Source organism: Vespula pensylvanica, chromosome 4 (assembly GCF_014466175.1).
Source record: "Vespula pensylvanica isolate Volc-1 chromosome 4, ASM1446617v1, whole genome shotgun sequence".
In the NCBI taxonomy this organism is placed as follows: domain Eukaryota; kingdom Metazoa; phylum Arthropoda; class Insecta; order Hymenoptera; family Vespidae; genus Vespula; species Vespula pensylvanica.
Window position 1 is genome coordinate 10,186,488 of NC_057688.1, and position 24,496 is coordinate 10,210,983.

A 24,496-nucleotide genomic window follows, 5' to 3' on the forward strand; every position below is an offset into this window, starting at 1 on the left:
CGCTATTAGAGTCATTCTCTTGCATTTTACAAAGGCTCGCAGAATAACGCATCTATATTTTTAAGAGTGTCAGAGTTTACACGAGTACGAAAGGTAGCGAGAAAGAGAGGGAGAGACAGAAAGATCGTACGTTTGCGGGTGTGCTTGGCTGTTTGCGTGTTTCTGTGTGCGTGCGCCAAGAGTGAGGGAAGGAGAAAGAGAAAGAAGGACATTTTTTTCGAAAGCTTCGTCAATGTAAATGGAATGTGGCATCCCTAATGAAGCGCAGCATTTTGAAAACAAATATTCATATATAAACGTAATTCCGAAGAGGAAAAGAGCATAGAGAGCAAGCGCGACGAGATCCAAGGCGAGTCCGAGAGAATCGCCCTTTTTATTTGTTTTCGTTTCTTTCGAATCGAATCGGAGAAGGAACGGGGAAAAAGAACGCGGAGAGGAGAGCCGTTCCGTCGCGCTTGCCCTCTCGATTTCGCGTATGTGCTCCGGTGACGCGACACGCACGCGTATGTACATATATATATATATATGTACACAAACACACACACACATATATATATATATATACATATGTAGTATATAACCAATGGCGTTAGTTCTCTCGTAGTTGTTAGACGAGCTGTTGCATTTTTACTAGCTAGCCTTCCGCATTTTATCGTTATTTAGTTCCCATTGGTTATACTCGATAGAATCGATCGTAGCGCCTCGTACGACACGCTCGCTCGAAAGGTACAAAAAAAGTAAAAAACGAAAAAGACGTACGACGAGTACGCTGAACGTATCGGAACTTTTCGAAACTGCAATGACTTTCGAACGAGTTATTACGGACGTATGGCGATTCCGGTCGAGCGTTACTTCCGCTCGCGAAGGAAAAATTCTCGGGAGATGCTGCCCATTTGATTTGATGAAACTTTGTCGCACCTCTGTTACCAATTCTATTCTCCGAATGCACAAAATCCGATATTCTCGAGCCCGATCCTTACGAGTTTCGAGAAATTGTCGTTGGATCCAAAGTACGAAGGACGAGAGAAAATAAGTAGACGACAGAGAACAGTAATATCTTCGTTTCCAAATGCGGATCGACCAACTGTTTCAATTTTTCAATTTCCTCGCTCCATATTTTTTTCTTTTCCTTTTCCATCGCGATCGCCGAGCCTCGACTAATCCACTTGCAACGTGACCAGCATGATACGTACATATATAATATACTGCATTTAGCAAAACTCATGTGTGTGTGTGTGTGTGTGTGCTATGTATATTTATATACATACATATATATACACATATATACACATTTTATATATATATATGTATATATATATATATATATTTACACGCGCACTATACCCGTCGCATAGATATGTGCGCATATACACGTTATAATACGAAAGGTATCTCTATATCTGACTGTTACAATCATTATTATTATATTATTACTATTATTATATGTAAATAGTAGTCGCACGCTTTTTTATAGGTGAGTGGAAGGTATAACGAGAGGCCAATGCTTTTACTTTTTTCCCCCCATATTTTTTTTTTCTTTTCCTTTTCTTTCTCTTTTTCTTTTTTTTTCTTTTTCTTTCTTTTTTCTTTTTTTCTTTTTTCTTTTTTTTTATGATCACGTATGTGTCTTAGAATAGAGAACGCTGCTTTCGATTTTACCGTCGTTCGGCGGATCGCATTTTATATTCTCTCGAATCCTCTCCTTCGAAAGGCTCGTCCGGCTACGTCTTCTTCACTTGGATCCTCGTCCGATCTTGAAAAACGTTGTTGTTGCCACTTAATAACCGCGTCCATGAAACTCGAGGAAACGGCCAAAAAGAATGTTCTCGAAACTCTGAATTTCCCTCATTCGACACACATTATTATCCTGTAGGACACTGTTTATTAAAGGAAAGAAAGAAAGAGTATAGGAGAACGGACACGAAGAGAGGGAGGGCGAGAGAGAGAGAGAGAGAGAGAGAGAGAGTAAGACAGATGAAGGAAAGGAGGAAAGGAAAAAGGGAAATCTCTCGTGCACCATCCACGAAGAAATTGATACTTTTGATCTCGTTAGTCTTTCTTCTTTCCTCGCTTTCGATTCTCCTTCCCTCCTCTCTCTCTCTCTCTCTTTCTCTCTCTCCCTTTCGTGTATGTGTATATACAGACATACACTAATATATAATCTTGAATCTCTCGTATTGTTTTGTGCGCTTTTATATCGTTGTTTGGCAGCTTCGGTCACACTACTTCGAGTACTTTTCAATTTCCTGCTCTTTCTACTCATCCACTTTTCGAACGAAAATACTCCTTCCATATTTTTTTATTATCCGTCCTTTAAAAGAGAGCCGTGCGCAGATTCGCGAAAGGTCGGAGAGTAACGATCGAACGTAACGGGAATTGTTCGCGCGATCGTACCAAAGGATCCGAGCGCTCCTCTTCGTTATCTCGCGTCGCGCTGGTAGGCTTTGTTTTTCGACCTGGTAAAAAAAGCGATAATAAGAGAGAAAGAGATAAAAGAAAAAAAAATAAATAAATAAATAAAAGAGAAGAAACACGGGCGCGTACTTTTCAACGTCCGCGAAATTCTTTTCCTTTTCTTCGTCGTTTCCTTCTTCTTTGATACGTTTCGACGATAATGGTTCGACGATCGCGCCCCGACCAAGGGAAAAAGAAAAGAGAGAAAATATTGGATTTTCTTTTCAACGAGAAAGCACATCGACGTTTCAAGCTCTTTCACTATCCCCTTTCCCGTCCACTTTTCATTTCCCAAAAATTCTCCTGCCGTGTTAGCACTCACTGTATAGCGCATATAATATCTATACTTACATAACAACACGGTTGATTAATTGTTTGACTTGATTGTTCATTGAATATAGTTGTCTCTTCTGAAACACACGCACACGCTCACACACCCGGTCGACGCGAAAGTAGTGTTAATATCTTTTTATTCTGTCTTGCTATGTTTCGCACCTCACTGTTAATTAATTGGGTAATTATTGTTATTCGCCACGCTCTTACGTGTAAGCGCGGATATACGGGATGCTCGGACACGCATACGCACACGCGCGTCTCTCTCGAAAAAAGAAATTTGTTCGCTCGCTCGATTCGTTTCTTTTTCCGTTTAATTTCTATTCAAAGTTAATCGCGCCGAATAAGGTTTCTTACGCAGAGAGAGAGAGAGAGAGAGAGAGAGAGAGAGAGAGAGAGAGAGAGGGAGAGAGGGAGAGAGAGAAAACGAGTGAGTGAGAGCGAGATTGAGAGAAAGAAAGAGCGGGGGAGGTTGAACGAAGAGAAATAATAGAAGATTTTTGTAGTAGCGGGGGCTGATCGATAACAACGAGCGTTCGCGATTCCGAGTCACTCTGGTCGTTGGCTTCGTTGATGCTGGTAGTAGTTGTAGTAATTGTGACAATAACAGTAATAATAATCGTAATTATGATGATAGTAATAATAACAGTAAATATAATGGCTCTCCAGATTAATCAACGATTAATCCAATTGTAAGTAATCGTCATCGCTACTCTTTTCACACGGCCCCGGTGTACGCGTATACCTGGGCATACGTGTGTATATATATATATATATATGTGTGTGTATTTGCGATCGTTTGGCATCGGCCACGCGCGCGTCGTCGATGGACACTGTTTACGATCGTTCTATCGCAGGATATAAGAATATCGAGCGAAAGAAAGGAAAAAACAAAGACGTACTACGACGTCCCTTTTTCCGCGATATGATACGCGTCGTAATCCGTACGATCGCAGCCGCTGATCATTCGCTCGGTCGATAAGGAATGTTTATCAACGTTGGTACTTTGTTGTATTGCGTTACGAATGCCGAGACCTTTTCCTCCTATCTCGGGCACCGATGCAACAGATATATATGCCGCAATGTGCAAGTGCAATATTTTCGCTCTCTGGTTATAAATTTATTACGCTCTTTGTACCTATTCTTCTTTTATTCCACCTTAATTTTTTCTCCCTTCTCTTCATTTTTTTTCTTTCACATTTTTTATCTTTTATTATCGCTATCTCGCTTTTTTTCCTCAACTTACGTAGGAGGATGAACTTTGACGAATACTTGGAGTACCTGCACGCCGGATGTGTCGACATTTGTTTCTCTTTTCTTACCAGTATTATTATTATTATTATTATTATTATTATTATTATTATTATTATTATTACTACTACATTATTACTATTATTATTATTACAACAACATCGTTACTTTATCGTTACTTTATTACTCACTCACTCACTTACCTACCTACCTACTTACTTACTTAATTACTTACTTACTTACGTACGTACGTACTTATTTATCGTTTCACCCGAGCTTGCATGAGCAGTCATATTTACCACATGCGTGTAACTATTCGCTTTCTTCTTTTAAACGGAATGAATTCGTTAGTAGTGAGGCAATGAGAGCCCGTATGTCCGGCGACGATAGAGAAAAAAATCGTTGTTGTAACATTGATTAATTTCATTTAATATGCGGTAGTCTTTATGTATAATCACGTATATAATACATATATCTCAGCGATTGTTACATTCGAACGTATCTACGTATATGTATAACGTGCAGTAGAATGGCGGGGGCTTGAGAAGGAGAGAATTGCTGTGCCTGATCTGTAGTCGGACCTTTTCCACTTTGCTGGAGAAAACGTCTGGTAATCGATCACGGTTGAGGTAGCAATTAATCGTCTCGAGAACGACTGCGGACGATCCAACGATAGAGTCCCTTTTTTCCGCGAAAAAAAGAAACCTCGTATCCCCTTTGCAAGCGTTATTACTATAAACGGGTATTACGTGCTTATAGACGCGCGGATACGTCTTATTCTCGAACGTTTCGATCTTTTCTAAGGGAAAAAGAAAGGTGGGCGAGATTAGGAGTACGTTTAAAATTCCACGTTCCTTTGATTTTATCGCGGAATTGGCTCTGAGAAAAGGAGCGATACGATCGAGCGAAACTCGCGCCTCGGCCCGCATATTCGTATCGACGGTTAATACTCGCGGGTGCGGCGATCGCGTACGTTTTCTCGACTATTTTTCTTTTTTCTTTCTTTTTTTCTTTTTTTTTTGTCTTTTCTCTTCTTTTCTTTTCTCATTTTTTCTCTTCTTTTACCGCGAGAAGAATCTCCTCGGCCTCTCTCTTCCCCCCCTCTCTCTCCGTTTCCCCGTTTTTCCTACCTCTCGTCGCAACGCCTTCGCGTCGTTATTATTTATTGCGAGGCCACGCTCTCGAATCAGATGGCCGTCGTCGTCGCACGGTCCGAGGAAATATTTATCAAAGTTTGCCGCACGCACGGTACGGGGAGTGATAAAAAATTCATAGGACGACGTGCGCGGGTGCGCGAGATGCCGTGCGAGATGACGATCTCCGGAATAATAATAATAATAATAATAATAATAATAATAATAATAATAATCGAGACGCGCGTATCGCTCCTTTCCGACTTTTTCCGAAGCGTCGTTAACGCGCGCTTTAAAAGAGATCGCGCTCGAGCCGACCGAGTCGGTCAACGGTTCGAGGTCTAATCGTTCGGAGAGTGGAGCGTGCCGAAGAAGCGCCGTAGATTGATTTTCTCTTGGATTTTCTCAAGGATATGCCGGTACCACCCACCACGAGCCGCAATTTTCCAAAGACCGATAAGACCTTTAAAGGAGGTTCTCGAATCGCGCTCGATCTCCCGTCACGAGAGCTCCTAGCTTTTCTACCTCTTGACGTACAAAATGCGGCTGCCTAGAAGAAGGGAAAGAGAGAAAGAGAAAGAGAAAGGCTTTATCTCGCTGGTCGCAGCAGGGGCTGAAAATAGCCGTGAAAAAAGGTCCGACATTAAGGCGATGGCGAAGCACGACAAGAGGGTCCGCGCGAATACGATGTCCGTGTAAATTTCCGTTGAAAGAGCTACGCGGAATTGTCATTATTTTCCTTCGACTCGTCCCTTTGAAAGATCGCTCAAAATTTTCACGTACAGAGACAAGGAAGGAAAAGTCGAAGGCAACTTTGTCTAAATTCTCGGGAAATTGTTACTACATCGGAGACGCGGGATAGGCGTGAGAAAAAGCGAGCTCGTTTATTATGCATGGAATATGTAAAGTATGCGATCACGAAGCGCGAACGTCGTGACGTCGTCACGACGCGCCACCGTTTCGACGTTCAAAAATATCGATTATTATCGGTTTCGCGAGATGCCGGTCAAGGTGACTTTTAACGTTTTACCTACCATCGTCCTTCTTATTCCTTTTTCGCGCCATCTCTCCGATCCGTGGAATTACTTTGCGCAACCCCGCCGTCCGTTCGTCTCGGAGATGGATAGAGAGGGAGAGAGAGAGAGAGAGAGAGAAGCTGCGTCTCGATTCGTTGGACTTAATAAGATTCGTCGAAAGCAGGAGCGAGCATCTCGCGATATCGGTGCGGCAATTACGAGGAGGAAAGTCGATTATCTCGGACTCTCCCCCTCTTCTCTCTCTCTCTCTCTCCACCTCTTCTCCTGCGCCGTGTTCCATTCCCGTGGGAAGAAGGCAAACGTTCGGTAGGATCAGCCGCTCCTATCTCCGTTTAAAGCTACAAGCGCGAAAAGACTTTTCCGTTTTCGACGTCCAACCCACGTCCAACTTTATAGGAAAAAGGAATTTATCGACTTTATTCTTTGTCCCTTCTTTCCTCCTTCTTTTTACTTTTTCTCTCCTTCCTCGAGATAAGGTCGAGATAAGGAAATTAGAAAAACCAAAGATCGATCTCTCGTTGCTTCGCCCGACCCATTTACGATCGCGGTGCGAGCGTGTCGAGATCGATTTTTCTTATCGTTCGATATATAGTTACATATTATTAGGATCGATCGATCGAACCTAGAGCACACACACGACACGATGTAAAGTACACCTTCGAGCGCGCCGTTTGCCAGCATCTCCGTTCTTTTCCTGGCAGCTTCTGCCTAGATCATCGTCCAACGATTATCGTCCTGGTGATGACCCATCTTTGCCTCGCAATTTTTTTTTGTTTCATTTCTTTTTTTTCCCCTTTCGTTTTCTTCGTTTTTATTATTTCTCTCTCTGGTATACGCACCCCCGCTCGGTACAAGGAAGTATCTGTTACTCGAACGATATGACGATTATCACAATGACATGACACGATACGATATGATTATATGATATGGTATGATATGACAATGAGATGATTAATGTGACCATGACCATGATTTTACCATAATTTTACATTTACTTATTTGTTGCACGTTGTTTGGTGCGTCTCCGTAAGCAGTATGAGGCGCTCGCAGATCTCCGCTGGTATTTCGACATTTCGATCTTTGAGTATCTTCGAGCAAATCGATGCGTACTTGCGCGAAAATTGAAAGTCCCTTTACGAGATAGAGATGCGCGCGTGTATGCGCACGGAGGATACGCGAAAGTGCGAAATGTCGAGCCAGCCAGTCGGCTACTTGCGAAGCGCTGGCAGTCTGTAAGTTGAGTTTAATGCATGTTGTTTTGTCTGTCCTTGCATGCAGGGATTCGGTTTTGTAACATTCGCAAATAGTGCTGACGCGGACCGGGCACGTGAGAGGCTACACGGCACCGTGGTTGAGGGCAGAAAGATTGAGGTGTGCATGAACTTTCTTATACTTATACAATACATACATACAGAAAATTTTATATCTACATTATAATATATATATATATATATATGTATATATACACATATGTACACACATATATATATATATATTACACGCGCACAAACACTCGAAATACATATATATATACACACAAACATATATATATATGTATCTATATATAATCATATAAGTATACATTTATATACGTGCATATATTCGTACGCGTATCGCCTTCGAATTTGGCATAAAGTGTATCTTTGTTTTCAGGAACCGAGAGACGCCGGAAAGCGCGCGTTTATCGCGTTCTACAGATTCGAACGTTCCGCGCGTTTTCCAGTGCGTCAAGAAAAAATGAGAAACTCGATCGTCTACGATCGTTTTTGCCGTTTTTTCTTTTTTATCTCAAAATCGCGTCGAATGATTTTCCTTATCTTCTTTCCTTTTTTCTTTTTATCTTTTTCTTTCAAACAAAAACCGCTTTCCTCGTCTACGTAGTCGAATCGATCGTGATTCGATTTTTGCCAATCATTCGATGCGATACGAGTGTCGTGAGTGTGAGGTATAGAAAGAAAGAAGTGAGAAAGACAGAGAGAAAGAGCGCGCGAGAGAGAGAGAGAGAGAGAGAGAGTGAGAGTGGAGGAGAGAAAGAAAGAATGAAAGAGAAAGAATGATGATAGAAGAAAGAGGTAAGGAACGAAAGGGATCGTAGGAAAAGAACGATCGTTTTCGTTCTTTCCTCATTCGCGATCGTCCTTGCCGTATAACATTTTAGAATTTTTGTAAACTCAAAGGACGCTCGCGAATAGTTTTTCTAGTCGTAAAAGATAATTTTTAAGACGATTTAGAAGGCACGTTAGAGCGTACCAAGTTGCAATTTTCGATACGACGAATACGCTTTCGAGAGAATACGTTCTCGTTATCTCGACGACGAACGGTTCCTCTTGAAAGTCATCTCGTCGTTTTCGAAATACTTTCGACGGAGTTTGCGATCTACGCGAGATGCAATTTTGTGGTTTTTCGGAAAAGAGAGACAAGTTTCATAAGGAGCTAACAACGGACGACGAAGTTGTAGCTTGCGATTCGAAAAAAATATAGGATGCGCGAGAGCGTGCAAAAAATAGAGAAACGAGCTCTCTAAGCGCGAACACGCGGTAATATATCGCGAGTACTATCAGTATAGTTTTTAAATATTAAACGTTTATCGTTGCTTTCCTCGAACTCCGATTAACTTTCTAAAGTCCGAATTTCGTATTGCCATCTCGAATACCATTTTCCACGGGGGAAATCGGATTCGAGCTATTCGTCTATCGAAGGATCGTTTAAACGCTACTATTTTCAAGGGTCTCGATAATTTTAATCCTCGATCTCCGTACATGGTTCAAATTCCGTCGAGGGCAAAGAGCGAACGCGCGAGATACCGATTTGCGAAACGTTCGTAAACTCGTATGATTGATAAAGGAAGAGGCGGAGAAGGTTGAGAGAAGCAGAGAGAGAGAGAGAGAGAGAGAGAGAGAGAGAGGGAGGGAGGGAGGGAGGGAGGGAGGGACGAATATTGCGCGATCCGACGACGTTCGTCGAGCTTTGATCGCGAAACCAAGCGGATGCTTGTCATCGCTCGCTACGTGGTAGACCACGGAGTGGATGTAGGAGGTAAACTACGTTCTATCGTTGCGTTAATATCAAACAACGGCGGTTTCGATCGATGGAACGACCCGATCGAAGTTAATCGTTGGTGCCTGAGGAGCACGTTGCTCCTCTTCTCTCTCTCTCTCTCTCTCTCTCTCTCTCTCTCTCTCGCTCGCTCGCTCGCTCACGCCCTTATTCGTCTCAAATTATTCGCGCGAACGCAGTTGTGTCCCTTCGATAGCGATCTCAATATATCCGCGACGTTGATTACGTTCGAAGGACGAATCTCATTCGTTATCTCTATTCGTACGAATCGGTATCTCCGACGTTCACGTATATCGAGAATGGAGAATATTTTATAGGGCAATCCGCCAAAGTGGACGATTTCCGTTAGACCTTTAAACTTTATCGTCGGTCGAGAATGGGCATTATGTGCGCCAATAACGAAATCGGTTTCACGATTGTTACGTCCACGGTTATCACGTCCACGTTGGTCGTATCGCCGATGAAGTGAAACTTACGACGACGTTGAAGGGGTGGAAGCGCAACGGTTTAAGAAAATTTAACGAATAAACCGATGAAAAAGATTCATCTCATTCGAAGAAAAAATCAAAAATATTATGTCTTACGCAGATCTCTTGAGAAAAGAAACGAACAAAGATGGGAAAGAATAAAGAGAAAAATTAAAATGCGAGATTTGAGAGAAAAAGCGAGTTAGAGAGAGAGAGAGAGAGAGAGAGAGAGAGAAAGAGATCGAACTAGAGATAAAATGAGACAAATCGATCGCGTTCGATCGCAGTATTAGGATAGATCGATCGAGAAATAGAGTAATGGGCGAACGCCGGTCGAGGACACTGAGGAGGCTACTGAAAAATCAAACCTCGCAAAGTGTCCAAAAAGGTAAGGAACAATACGAAAACTTTACGAAATCTCGAAAAACTTATCGCAGACGATAAAATACGATAGAAGAGACGAACGAGAGTAACGATAAGGAAAAAAAAGAAAAAAACAAACGAACGAACAAAAACATCAATAATAAGCTCGCACTTGGCCGCTCTCTCGCGCGTCGATAGATAAGGCCAAAATTGTACGTACATCGAACGGTCGACTTCTTCGAAGCAACGCCACGTGCACGTGTTTTTCTTTGACAGATACACGATACTTTCTTTTCACCTTCACTTTTCCGCAAAAAAAAAAAAAGAAAAAGAAAAAAACGACGCGTCTCTTCTTGTCTTTTCTTTTTTTTCGTTTTGTTTCTTTTTTCTTTCTTCTTTTTTTTCGTTTTGATATTTTCATAGCATTCGATTCGTTGGAACAAGGTACGGGTGCCGATCGATTCGTTCGAATACTCTCGAACGCTTGGCAAAGGAGAGATCGACGATTAAACGCGACGACGGATCCTTTCGTAGGGACGAGGGAAGAGAACGGTCGTTGGGAGATCGGTCGCGTGTGTCGCCTCGAGAACGCCAGGCGGGGCACGTAGATGGTACGTGGAGGGTCGTAGTTCGTATCGTAGTTCGTTATCGGCGCTCGTTCGTCGGTTTCGTAGGTGCAACCGAGCGGGTACGCGGGTAAAAACGCTGTTTCTCCATTTTCGTATCGTAACGTGCGACGTGCGATTTATCTTGTACGTTCCGTTAGAAATTCGAGGAAACGAACGTCGTTATTCGGCGAATAAGAAAAAAGCCGTAAGGGAGGACGAGCGTAGACCGGTTCGTAAATGCATACATAGATCGGCTTCCGGCATCGACGATGAATACGTTAGCAGGTAACGTCGTCGTTCGACCTCAACGAAGCTCGAGTTTTCTTACTTAGCAAGTCAAATTCGGCCGGAGGTCTCGCGCTCTCTCGTGCTCCTCCCTCGTTTCAACGAGGAAGGCCGCGGCGGGGTTAGTTTTGGATCAGGAAATTTACCAAAGTACCCTTAACGAGATTCGAAATCGGCCGCCCCATTATTTTCATCGCGATCGACTTCTGCTTCCTCCCGTTATATAGATTTAAACGCGTTAAAGACCCTTTGCGATTTCGCGATCTCCTTTCGCCCAAGCGTTCGAAAACGTCTCGATGCGACGATCGGACCAACGAGCGGGACGAAGCTCGTCTCTTTCATACGTCGTACGTCACGCGTATCGCGGCACTCGTTCCGCTCGAATATCTTAGATCGAAAATTGTCGCTTCTCTTCGAATCGTTCGAATTTAATGTGTTCGCCTTTAACGTTTTCGAGTCACGGCCTTTTACTTCTGCTCGAACGAAGCTTCACCAACGACAACGCCATCATTATTTTCGAGGCTTTTCAACGCGACGTCTCTTTCGATCGAACATTAGATTCGACGATCGCAGATTTTCCGACCGAGGAGCGTATCCTTGGACCGGACGAATCTTCTCGTTTCTCCTTTTTTTTCCTTTTTGTCTTTTTTTTTTTTTCTTTTTTTTCTTTTTCTCTTCCCCCCGAGTAATTTATACTCGCGTCGACGTATGCAAGATCAGAGTCGTTTTTCTGTTATCTCTTCGAGAAAGGTGGAAGAAACGCGAAGCTCTGCTGCGGGCACGTATGCCCCTGGACACACGTTTTCGATGTCGGAAATTCGGTTAAGAGAGGTTCTTTTCGTTGCAGGTTCTCTGCGTATTCCCGATGCCAATGTAACGTTACCTTGAAATCAGATTTTGCGCGGTAAGCGACAAGGAGGACGCTTTATCTTCGAGATCGTTTTGGAAATAAGAAGAAAGAATAATCCGTTGTCTGAATTCAAGGAAAGAGCTTCGCGTCGCGTCGCGTCGGTCGGCGCGCGTCGAGGATATAAAGTCGGGCGAAACGTTGGGCAGTTTCAACTTTCTCGTTAGAATTTGATTTCTCTCTCGTCCCTCGAGAGAGAGAGAGAGACTCGACGCGCGACCGAAGGATATCGGTTTTATGTCGTTCGAACTCGGATCGATGCACATTGATCCGTCCATCGCTTTTCGCAAAGGTCGCGAGAAAAAAGGCTAAGAGAATCGCCGTTAAAGCCCGCCCGGGCGATTAACGTCGAAGGAACTCGTTACGATTTTGTGCATCGATCGAACGCGTTCTCTCCTTATGTATATTCGACTCGTGCGCGCCCGTTGAAAAAATGTCGACGACGATGCCTCGGCTCTTTCCAACGTCGGATAGAGTTTTCTAGTCCAGCGAGGTGCGCGCGAGTCGAAATCGCTTACCCTCCCGCTAAAGGGTTAAGAACATTTCTAATGCGATCTTTTATATCCCGACAGGTGAACAATGCAACGGCGAGGGTGCAGACGAAAAAGCCACCGACGGTACCCAACGGTAGGTCAAAACTACGTAAACAAATATACGTCACGATAAATACCAAGCTTCATCGTACTCTCTGCGAACGTAACGCGACTCGCAAGGTTAATCAGCGTTATAAATAATTAAACGATCGCATTGACGTCGCACTGCCAAGTGTTTCTTCATTCGTACGTGTCGCCGTTTAATTATAATCTCGTTCGACGACGTATAGACGCGTTTTTCCATTCGCGATAGAAGTTCGATCGTTCGTTCTTCGAAAAGAAAAAATTATCGGCGCGTACTTGCGTCGAATTTCCCGGCCTTTTGCTTCGGACGTCGCTCTCAATTCCTCGTGCACGCGCGCTCGACTCCAAAATCGGACGATTATATTACGATCGTGGTCGTTCCAGCCGGGACCAAGTTCGAGGAAACAGAAATTTATCCGCGGACCCGGAGGGGTATCCCTATAAAGGGTATCCCGATCGAATCGAAGGGAAGTTTCCTTTTCCGTACTCGGGAAGAGGTACGCCAAGCGTACGAGCGGTACTCGCGCGACGATCGATCGATGGCTGCTAATTTTATTATCTCTCGGGTACCTTCTCTATCGGGCCATCGGTCGCGTCTATTTCTCTCCTCGTAAGGTCTCTAGGGAATAGGAAGGCAACCGGGGATGTCGTAAAAGGACCGCGCGCATCTAATTATAGTACCATTCGTCCAATTTATCGATCGAACCGCTTCCCTCGTAAGGCGCGTGCGAAGGAGAGATCGAGAGCTCGCGCTTTCACCGGTTCCTCTACGTTCCGGATGAAGCTCGTACTACGTGCTTTCGACGTCGAAACTCGTAGTTCGCCCTTTCTCGCTCTTTCGCCAAGATCCACCGCGACGCGATAACTTTAAACCGGCCCTTCTCGTGTGGTCCAATCCCGTTTCAGTCCTATAGGAAAGGAAGAAAGGAAGGAGGGAAGAGCTCGTAGAAAATCGCTCGTCGTCGACGTCGAGGCCGTCAGAAATTCGTTCAAAAGGAAACGGAAAACTCGTATAATTCGCCACCTTCCGTTTCGCCGTCGCGAGTCGTTTTGCCGAGAGATACGGAAGGCTAGGGGTCACGCGATAGTACGATCAATCGAGGGCTACGATTATCTCGAACGGCTTCGACCTCCACGCGTCGAAGCGAGAGCTTTCGCCGTTGCTACGCTTTCCAACGCGGCGACAGCTTCCGGCGCGGCGCGTCCTCGCGATCTCGAAATTGCCTCGAATTCGATGGCAATTAATCGATCCGATACGTCGAATACGTCGAACGTGTCGAATACGTCGAACGCGTCGAACGCGCAAACGTTGACTCGTAAAGTCACGTCAGTCGTAAAGGACGAGCGAGAAAGAAAATAAAAGGAGATAAACTTTTTTCTGTTGCAGTTTGCGTACAGTGGCCAGAGGGTAGGTGCATCCACGACGTGCCCGAGTCGGCACTGCTGATTCTCTACTACGAGATCCGTGAAAATTGCCACGGATTTTCGTGAAGGCGACCTATAGACAAAAAAAGACAAGGCAACGACGCTAATGAGACGACGAAAGAACGGTGTAGAAAACGACTCGAAAAACGAAACACGCCTACACGTACACCCACCCACCCACACACACACACACACACACACACACACGTACACGTACACGCACACGCACGCACAAAACAGAAATAAGAAAAAATCTTCTCGCGCGACCAAGTGACCGAAAAGACGCAACCGCGAAAGACAATATGAATCTTGAAACGATACATAAATTTTCTTCGTATCGCTAAACGGGAAAGAAAGAAAAAGATATGTATATCGATCGGAGGGAAGAGAAAAGTTTGCAACACAGAGCCGCCACATACCACGACCAAGCCAAAAAAAACAGCCACGAATATGTTATAGATAAAAGCCAGAGAGAGGAAAATAGGGGCAAAACGTACTTACTTGTTTTTTCTTCGTCGACTTTTTTGCGGTAGAAACGTAGCGATAATCCGCAGCGCAGGGCATATGTCTTTTTTATCGATGATTTCGTATTACCTCGATGACGGGGAGAAAGGTACAAGAAACGAAGGAAAAAAGGAAAAACACCGACCGGTCCTCGGCTCGATCGGCTTTTTTCTCTTATCGCGTCTCGCCCTTCTTGCTCTCTTTTTTTCTTTTCTTTTTTTTTTTTGTTTTTCTTTAGTTTCTCGTTCTCTTTTCGAGCCTACGTACGTGTATCCGTACTCGCGCAGTACTTGGTTGCGATCGATTCTTTCTCGGGTGTATGTCCCGTTGGACATACGCTTGGACGTACGATAGATTCTAACTCCATCTTTTATCCGATTTCTCTTCTCGCATATTTTTCTTAAAAGAGTCATTACGATGGTAAACGAGCGTGGGTTCAAGACGCGATGCGTAAGAGCGGCGTTTAAAACGGTCAGCGATTAAAGGCGGATTAACGAGACGTTTCTATCGAGAAGAAAAGAAAGTACAACCGTGCGATAATATCTTTCTGTTCTTAGTCGCTAGTCGGTTTAAGGAAAACCAAAAATACTCTTTTTTATAATTAAACAATCTTTATCGATCTTTGCGCGATCCGCCAAGATTTTAGGAAGCTCCTTATACGTGAACGATATTGTAACAGGGTATTTTTCTAATCGTAGCAATGCCATTTTTTAAATAGGTACTCTTTAAGAACGCGGATGATGGGTGTGTGTGTGCGTGTATATATATATATATATACATGCATACATATATATATTTTTTTATACGTATACACGCGTTATCGAAACGGCGCAACGACGACGTCATTTTACGTGTACGCGTATCGTTGATCGACGTTCGCTCGAACGTTCATCCAAAATTCAGCCTTTCCAAAATCGGAGACGTCGTCGTAGCCGCTTTTTCCTACAGGGTATACGAATTTTCCATTTTCCTAGAGAATATTTTTCATCTCAATAACTTTCGATTACCGAGAACGAGAATTATCATTGCTTGTTTTTTATAACGATAATCATACCGCAAAAATATACCAACTTTATCGGAGGGTCGCTTTTCGTTCGCGATTTGTTATTTTTTAGCATTAGTCTAGCATTACGTTAATACAGTGCATTGAATTATTAGCGAGTATTGTAAAGAACTCGCATTCCATTGTGATAAGCTAACTATAACTTGAGAGAGAGAGAGAGAGAGAGTGTGTGAGAGGGAGAGAGAGAGAGAGGTATGTGTACGGGAATCTTGGTTAAATTATTTTTAAGTAGGTAATTACTCAAGGACGATCGATCGAAGAGAATACGCGACGTCGTGCAAGAACAAACGGATAAGAAGCGAGTCGATGAACGGATCTGCAAGAAACGTATGGGTCTTTGTGAGACATTACGAAGGAAAATGGTTACGCATCTTGCACAATCGCCGACAAAAATCTTAAGATTGAAGGAGAGCGAAAGAAAGCAACGACGACGAAACGAAGGAAAAATTGTGAAATTCGAAAAAGAACAAAATCAGAATGGATCGTTCTTCGAGCGGCGTGAACTAACGAATTTTTAGCGCTTTTCACCAGTCCTAGATACGAATTTCTTTCGCGAAAATTCGTGATATTGGAAATGATTTTCAATTATAGCCGACGATATCACCTCGAGCCATTTCTCCAAGTTTTGCTCTTTCCCCTTTTTTTTCTCTTTTGTTTCGCAGAATCTGCGAAAATTGTCTTTTATCTTCGCGGGTTAAGTAGTTAAACCCACTTATATATATATATATATATATATATATATATATATATATATACACACACTTTCGATTGATGTACCGAGAAATCGTTTTACGGAAAGAAAAAGAGAAGCAAGGAAGCGGGCGTTTTATCGCTCAGGAGATCCGAGGGCGTCTACGAAGGCTTTTCTTTTCGCTTAGTTTCCGCGCCTAGTATTTATTACGTACGTGACGATTTGTCGGAGGAAAGCTACACCGATTAGAGCGATTGGTTCGATCAAAGCGAAAAAGATTTCGAAACGAAGACGAAAGAAAAAGCATCGAGTGTATTCTCGGAAAGAATTCGTTAGACAGTTTGCGCGAGACGTCCGGCTTAACGTTTTCTACCGTGCGATTCTCGAGGACGTTTCTACGCGCTTCGTCCCTCTCGACCCATCGAGGAGGAGAGTCCCCGCATTCTTACCGTGCTCACGCATTCTCTCTTCGTTAGCAAACGCCGATTTCGAATATGTATGCACAGACACACATCTACCTATGTACAATAAATAGGCACGCACGCACGCACGCACACGATTCTCGAATAACTTCTTTTATGGCGAACGATACGTGGCCAAAGTCTCCGAGAAGCTTCTTCCTCTTTAAACAAAAGAAACCACTTACGATCCCTCGTCCGTTGCGACAACGAAATTAAAAGGGAAAGATAACGAAAGGAAAGAGGATAAACGACGAAAAAGTTGACGGACGGAACGTAAGAAGAGGACGACGTTGCCAGAGAGGAAGGCGTCGAAGAAAATTTGCGCGACGTTTAGCCGATTTCTTCCCGGGAAAGACGAGATCGGAAGAGGAAGAAAATAGTACGCCCTTGTCGACCAAAAGCCGAGAGGAGGAGGAAGAAGTTACAGGGCCGAAAGGAGTTAAAAAAATAAGGTCAGCACTGACGACAAAGTAACCAAAAAAAAATAAAATAAAATAAAATAAAATAAAAAAGAAAAAAACAGACACGGGCATGGAAAAGGAAGCGCGCGAGAATGCCTAGATTAACGGGGGAGGGAGGGTAAATATATACGAACCGAACGCGATCCGATCCGCGCGTAGCTTCTCTCACTCTTTCTTTCGCCTCGTTCTTCCTCGTCTTTTCTCTTTTCCTCCTCCCGCTCTCGTCTCGACCTCTCCTTCTCGATCGCATCGAAGTCTCTCCTGTCGTATCGAAGAAGCAAACGAATAGGAAGATGAAAGATCGATAAGTAGAGAGAGAGAGAGAGAGAGAGAGAGGGAGGGGGGAGGAGGCGAGGGAGATGGTAGGAAAAGGACACGAGCATCTTCCAACGATCGATCCATGTCGAAAAGCATCTTATACATATTACCAGCCACCGTTCTCTTCGACTCGCCCCCTTTCCTTCCGCCATTCCGACCCTCAGTCCCTTGTGAGAATCTCGCCTGGTAGCTTTTAGTCTAGGGCTCTCTCTGTCCAGTGGTAAAAGCATGAGGTATTTTCGTATGTGATAATTCGTATGATTTATTAATTATCGTATTTACCATTAACCCACATCGCCTTTCTATGTTCCCTCTCACGAGCGACCCTCGAAACGTTATCCCGATCCGTGGGCTCTTTCTCTCTCGCTTCCCAACCGAAACTACCTCCGCTTTCCAGCTCCCTTCCAACGTCGAATCTTTCGTTACGTTCGGTCGTGGCGCGCCAACGTTTCGCTCCTTTCCAAAAGACGTCTCGTAGCTCGATACTCGTTACGAGATTAGCGCGAAGAAAATCTTCGCTTATCGTTTCTCGGCCACTTTCGGACGTACGTATGGGATAAACGTGTCTATATCGCGATACTTTTGACGATGACTCCGAGACGACACGGGATCGCTACGAAAACGCGACGCGGCTCGACTCGAATAATTTTAGCGACGAAAGTAAGAAACGCGACGCGCGGTTCTTTTCCTCCTTTCGATTCGTCCGATCGATCATCCTTCCCATCCTTCAAGCTCTTCTCTTTTCGCATCTCATACGTATATATGTATGTGTAGATAACACATACGTACATAAATACGTACGTACGTACCTACATAGATATACATATGTATATTCATCTAATACGTTCGCTCTCAACATGCATATATATATGTATATTGTATAGATTTTTAAATTGTTACTATTACACAATATATAATCACGGTAATGCGCCACATATTCACTGGTTGATGACTGTCTCGTTGACAAAGGCCCGTACCTTGCCTGTGGTTGTGCTTGGTTGTGGTTGGAGCGGTTTTGGGAGAGAATTTTTTACTTGCTTCTTTTTTTAATATTATTACCTTTTTTAATTTGCACGTCTCATGTCGTGGCCTTGGCTTGCCTTCATATGAGATTCACCTATGACTTATGTATATATGTATGTATGTACGCGGTCTCGTATATCTCTTTGCAGACGTATGATATATCCTTTGCGAATATATTTTTGTCTATACTTGTATGCGCGCACGCTATATATAGTATACGCGTGTGCGTGTATATGTGTAGAGGCACCATTGACACAGACACACACACACACACATATATATATATATACGCGTATGTGTATATATATATCTATATATATTTAAATACGTATATAGCGTACATATACACATAACGACAGGCGTATATATAAGCGCGCGCGCGTTCGTTGCTCGCTCGAGCGCGCTCGTGCGAGCACTTACGCGTTACGTGTATATACGCGCATCTCTCTGTATACGTATCGTAGAATATGTGTATACATATATGCACGCACGCATATATGCATTATTATATCGTTCGTATTCATTGCGTAATTAATCGGACGATTTACGAATTAATTGCGATTGAATACGCATATGATGGATAACTACATAGAGATACGTATTTTTAGATTATTTTTATATTATAATTTCATACGTATGATACGTGCGTCCTGGCAGTCGTACGTCAATTAACAATAATTGCACCTACATGTATGTACATTACGAAAGGCTGATGTAAGTAGATTTTATTGAGGCCGATCTCTTTCCTCTCTTTCTGTCTCGTTCTTTTTCGTACTCGTTCCTTTTGTATTCTTCTTTCGTAGTCTAATTATCTTCATTTTCATCTTACGTTTCTTCTTCTTCTTTTTTTCTTTCTATCCGTTTCTTTTTCCGAGACCTTTCTCTTTTACTTTCTTTTTTGTTTTTTCTTTTTCTTTCTATCTTTACTCTCCTATCTACGTTTTTATCGTGCATATTCGCGCATTTTTTTTTTTCTTCTTTATTCACTCCTCTCTTTTTTTCTTCGTTCCATTGATCCGATACGTACATACGTATGTATCGTATATCGGCTAATTGCTATTAGGTTTAAAGGGAGTAACGATTCTCTTTCATCGGCACGATAAAAGAGAACGAGAAGCATGCTGGCCTCCTTTTACGAGATCGCTTTATTTTTCTTGAAAATGTATGTTTTTCTCTTATCTCTCTCTCTCTCTCTCTCTCTCTCTCTCTCTATCTCTCTCTCTCTCTCTCTCTCTCTATCTATCTATCTATCTATCTATCTATCTCTACCTTTTCTTTTTTCTTCTCTTTTTCCGTTCGTCTTATCATCTTATTATAGCTCTTCCCATGCGGGCTGCCATGGCGGCACGATCTCGTTAATACTTACTATCGATCTTTACTTTTTCCGAGAAGCGTTTAATCGTTATCCGTTGATCGATGGAATCGCGTGACACGGTGTGTTGGTCGGAGACTCGAGAATTATTTTTTCATCCGACGAAAATTGCTGCATGCTCGACAAAGTGTACCACCTTCGATTTCGCTCGCGACGAGCTATTAATTGATACAACGGCGTCGTTTTAGACTCGCTCGAAGTGGGAAATGGAGGGGGGGGGGACGGAAAGTGGGACGCCGATCGATCGATTCCGCGTAGGGGCCGATCGCGCGCGGTCCGTGTTAATTTGTTCGCCTATTAAACAAAGTGTTGGTAAAAAGATCTTCTCGTTTCGAAGGAAAGTGCTTAAAAAAGTGCTTTTTCCACGTCTTCGTTTTTACTACTTCTTTATGTTTCGTCAAATCTTGTAGTTTCTTCGACGATCGTCTTTAAATTCTTGTTATTATACACATCGTCGGAGCCGAAGAGAGATAGGGAATATATCCTGGATGTAAAAGCGTCGTTTCAATAACATCTCCCCTTGCGCTTTACGATCCAAGGTGGAAGTCTTATTTTTGGACGAGTCAGCGTCGCGCGCGTGTTCGACCTCGGTTCTCCTTCGTGGTTTTTTCTCTGGTTAACGTTCCTCTCGCTCCGGTAACGATCTTCTCTTATACCTTCCTTCAAGCACGATCCACTTGCGAGGATCGGCCTACGATCGTGCATAAATTCAAGAAGATCGCGTTAAATTCGTTCTCTCCGTCTTTGTTTTTGCGAAACTCGAGAGTTCCGTACGTAACACGTTCGTCCGGGTCTTTTATTTTTATCCGACTATAGTTTCTCTCTAGCATCTCGCTTTGAAGAATTCGCATGGCACGGACATCGATTATCGTTCGAACGAGAAATACATACGTCCGCGTTCGATCGTCAAGTATTTTCTCTCTTCGTTCGTGGCGCTCGACCATGGAAGAAGGAGCGCGTCTGGGTAAAGCATATAGAAAAAAGAGCGAAAGAGAAATGGAAGGAAGGCTATGGAGAAAGGACAAAGATGGATAGACGGACGGACGGACGGGGGAGGAGGAGGAAGGAAGAGAGAGCGAGGTGGTTGCAGGGGTGGATGCTGGCAGCAGCATTTATTGATCGCTCGGAGCAACCCTGGCAGCAAGCGCACCTCTCCTTCTCTTCTCCCTGTCTCTCTCTCTCTCTTTGGCATAGACCCCTTCGTTCGAGCCTTCTCTCGCCCCCTTCCGCCCCTCGCCCTTCCATTCTCTTTCTCTCCGTTTCTCGGCGTAGGTTCCGTCGTAGTCTCGAAGCCTCTAGGCACTCTGGATTCGATCATAATAATTACTCGAGGCAACCCTCTTCTTCTCTCTCGCGATCATTTCCTTTCGTCGTTATCGACGACTCGTCTCTTTCTCTCCCCCCCCCCCCCCCCCCGTTATCGTAACTTCGGAACAAACGACTCGTGCTTCTCGCATTGCTTCGAGGCCTAGGTACGATCGGGAACGATCGTTAGCGAGGTCGATCGTAGATCGTTAATAAAATATCGCGAAGAAAGATCGGATAGTACGTGTGTATATCCGGGCGGTGTAGGTACGTAAACTTTTTAAAAAGGTCTTGAAATACACGTTCCAGTCGTATCGCGAGTTCTCCCGTGGCGGAAATTAGGCGAAAAAGACGGCACCTCGTAAAGCACGACACGTTTATCGGACTCCAACGGATGGGATCATATCGCGGCCAGTGTTTCGGTCTTAATTACGGAGAGCACGCGAAATTCGAATCACCTCGAGGCGCTTATCCACGAACAGAAGCGAATCGGAAGTAAGCGAGAGATCCTTTCTTTCGTCCGACGGGCGGACGGGCGTGCGCGTCGACGAATCAACGATTACTATTCGCCCGTCCCGGGGGAAGAGCGGAAAATAAAGATTACCGTCCGAATTCTTTTCTCGGATCGAGGATAAGACGGTTAAAGGACGCGATCGAGAAAATACTCGTGTAGAAACGGAGAGCGCGATAGAAGCGGGCGTTACCGTGTATCCGGTGACACGCGAGGTACGGCTTCGTAAAATATGAAAACTCTCGAAACGCGATCGATCGGAACGCCGCGAACTCGCCTAAGGATCGAACGAGCGAGCTCGTTGGAAAATTAATCGTTTCCTCGATGATCCCAATGGACCATTAATTTCTAACGAAGCGCGCGCACGTCGACCCTTCGAGGATAATAATTTTTGTCGCTCGATCGATTCGCCCGCGTCGCCCTAGAGCAACGAGAGAACAACGTGATCTAAGATTTACGTATCGAAACGCGCGCGTCCACCCCCAAAGGCCCCCCAAGTTTACCTCGACAGAGCCAAATTCGAGCGTCTCTTCGACTCCCTTTCTCCGCGTCCCCGATAAACGCGAGCGTATTGTCTGCAAGTTCGCGAATAATCGCGAGGTTCTCGTACTCGAGCGAAGGTACTCGGTTGGATAGGAACGGTTAGACGTCACGAGACGAGTGGACAAAAATCTAAGTCGACCGGGATTAAGGATTAAAGAAGCCGAGGATTATAGATATCGGCGAAAGGGAAATACATCGTAACGGGTAATCGATGGAACGGAAAAGGAAGAAGAGTCTCGAGTATCCGACTAACGATCGACACCGTGACACGCGCCGTATCGCGCGTATCGATCGAATCTTCCGAACGGTCGGCGTAAGGGAGATTAACGATCGACTAGGAAAGGGATGAAAAGGGAAGGAAAAGAAAAAGCGATAGAGACGAAGGACTAACGAAGAAAAAACGTGGAAAAACGCAGGATACAGGTTGCCGGCGATGCCGTGGAGCTGGCTGGGTGCGGCGGTGCCATCGGCAGCCGCGGCTGCGGCGGTCGCCGCGGCCGCGGTTGCACCATCTCCCGCAGCTGCTCCGCTCGTCCTTACACCGAGGGCGGCGGCGAGACGAAGGTACAGACAACAAGCACGATTTTCCCTTTCCCTTTCCCTTTCCCGGCTCGCTACCCCCGTTATCGTCCGTTCTTCCTGAAGATCGCGCTTCCTCTCTCTCTCTCTCTCTCTCTCTCTCCCTCTCCCTCTCTCTTCGAATTTTACGAAAACTCGATCCTTTTCTTACTCGTCACCCACCGAGCGTGCAAACGTCCTTACGAAACGAGCACACGAGTCTTTTCCCTTTTTCTTTCTCTCTTATCTCCTCCGATCTCGATGCGATCTTTTTTTCCCATGTTCGATAGAGCGCGAACGAAGCGTACTTCGATAAATTTTCCTACCAAGTAACGGTAAATTCTTCGGGATCATTTATCCTCTTCTCTTTCTCCTCGTCCTTGGGACGTTTCTAATTCGACCTTCTCGTTCAATCGAGTAATCATTTTATTCGTGATTCTAACGCTCCCGTCTAACGGATCGAACGCGAGATACCATACGAATCCATCGGATAATGGAATCCAAGTTATCGTTGCGTTTGTGTCACAGCTTCTCTCTCTCTCTCTCTCTCTCTCTCTCTCTCTCTCTCTCTTTCTCTTTCTCTATATATACTCTATATTTGTGTGTTTGCGTGCGTGTGTGCGTGTACATATTACATATACATATACGTGTGCGTGCGCGCGTGTATATCTATCTCTCTCTGTTATACCTCTGTTTATCTCACACCCCCTTGGAATGTGCCTGCACTGTTTATGCATATAACACCAAGCATTGCTCGTGATAGATCTAGTAGACTGTAGAGCGCCGAATATAGTATTAAGTATGTATCCACTTACATACGACGAATCGCTCCTCGATGAATCAGCATATCGGGAGAGCGACGTGTACGTGTGTAATTCGTAGCACTGGATGACGAGAGGCAACTTGCTCGGTAAAGTTTGTCGTTACCGATGACGTTCTTAGTGTTGTTACCGTTTCGCGTTGTTATTGCCAATGTTGTCGTTGTTGCGTTGTTGTTCCGATATTCCCGAGTTCTGATCGTTCGATCGCGTACCTTCGACGCCTCGCATTTCAAAAAGACGCCAGCCGAAAGAAATATCTCTAGCGAGATATAGAGTTTTATAGTTGCGTAGTTTTACACTCGTTTATTTCTCTCTCTCTCTCTCTCTCTCTCTCTCTCTCTCTCTATCTATCTATCTATCTATCTGTATCTATCTATCCTTCCCTCCCCCCCTCCCTCTCTCCCCCCTCTCTCTCCAGTCGTTGAATTTAACGAGGGTACTTCTATTCGAGTCGGCTCGTTTTGAATTCTTCGGTGAAAAAACGGGAGGGCTCGTAAATTGTAAAATTGAAACGTGCTTGCCTCTTCGTACTATATAGGTACCTCGACCGAAATCCTCCAACGTATTTCCGCGAAACGTGCTTCTTTTTGGACATCGTTATATTTCGTTCGGAAAAAAAAGGTGCGTAAATTAATGACGGTCTCTTTCCGAGTGCGGACTAGCATCCATGAATGTACGCCTCCCGCGTGCTCTCACTTTTCAAGCACTATTTTTAACGCCCACGAGTCCGACGCAAAGGAAGCTGACTAAAGGTAGGCAGAAAAGCATCCCCTCTGTCCTATCTTTTGTTTCTCTCTTGGTACTATTTTTCTTACGTTGGTTCGTCTTTGGAGAGAGGGAGAAGGTGAGAGAGAGAGAGAGAGAGAGAGAGAGAGAGAAAGATGCTAGAAAAGGGTGAAGACTTTCGCATCGACAAAGAAATTTTCAC

General features: G+C 44.2%; 1 protein-coding gene and 1 long non-coding RNA gene across 16 annotated transcripts in view; one reads left to right on the forward strand and one right to left on the reverse strand.

The window, feature by feature from the left end:
- LOC122628873 (RNA binding protein fox-1 homolog 2) overlaps window positions 1–24,496 on the forward strand; it is a 75,092-nt gene that overhangs the window by 42,782 nt on the left and 7,814 nt on the right. For 9 of the 15 annotated variants that reach the window (XM_043811665.1, XM_043811681.1, XM_043811680.1 and 6 more), the window contains 4 exons: window positions 7,487–7,579; window positions 12,468–12,522; window positions 13,900–13,920; window positions 22,606–22,753. In XM_043811665.1, the coding sequence (XP_043667600.1) occupies window positions 7,487–7,579; window positions 12,468–12,522; window positions 13,900–13,920; window positions 22,606–22,753 (317 nt within the window). The remainder of the gene's footprint in view (window positions 1–7,486; window positions 7,580–12,467; window positions 12,523–13,899; window positions 13,921–22,605; window positions 22,754–24,496) is intronic. The other 6 variants (XM_043811670.1, XM_043811671.1, XM_043811675.1 and 3 more) reach the window with 4 other exon arrangements.
- On the reverse strand, window positions 1,236–23,732 carry LOC122628886. The gene is made up of 3 exons (XR_006327126.1): window positions 23,395–23,732; window positions 13,172–13,180; window positions 1,236–1,246 (listed from the first exon to the last, which is right to left on the reverse strand). It is a non-coding gene; the product is annotated as an uncharacterized LOC122628886 (long non-coding RNA).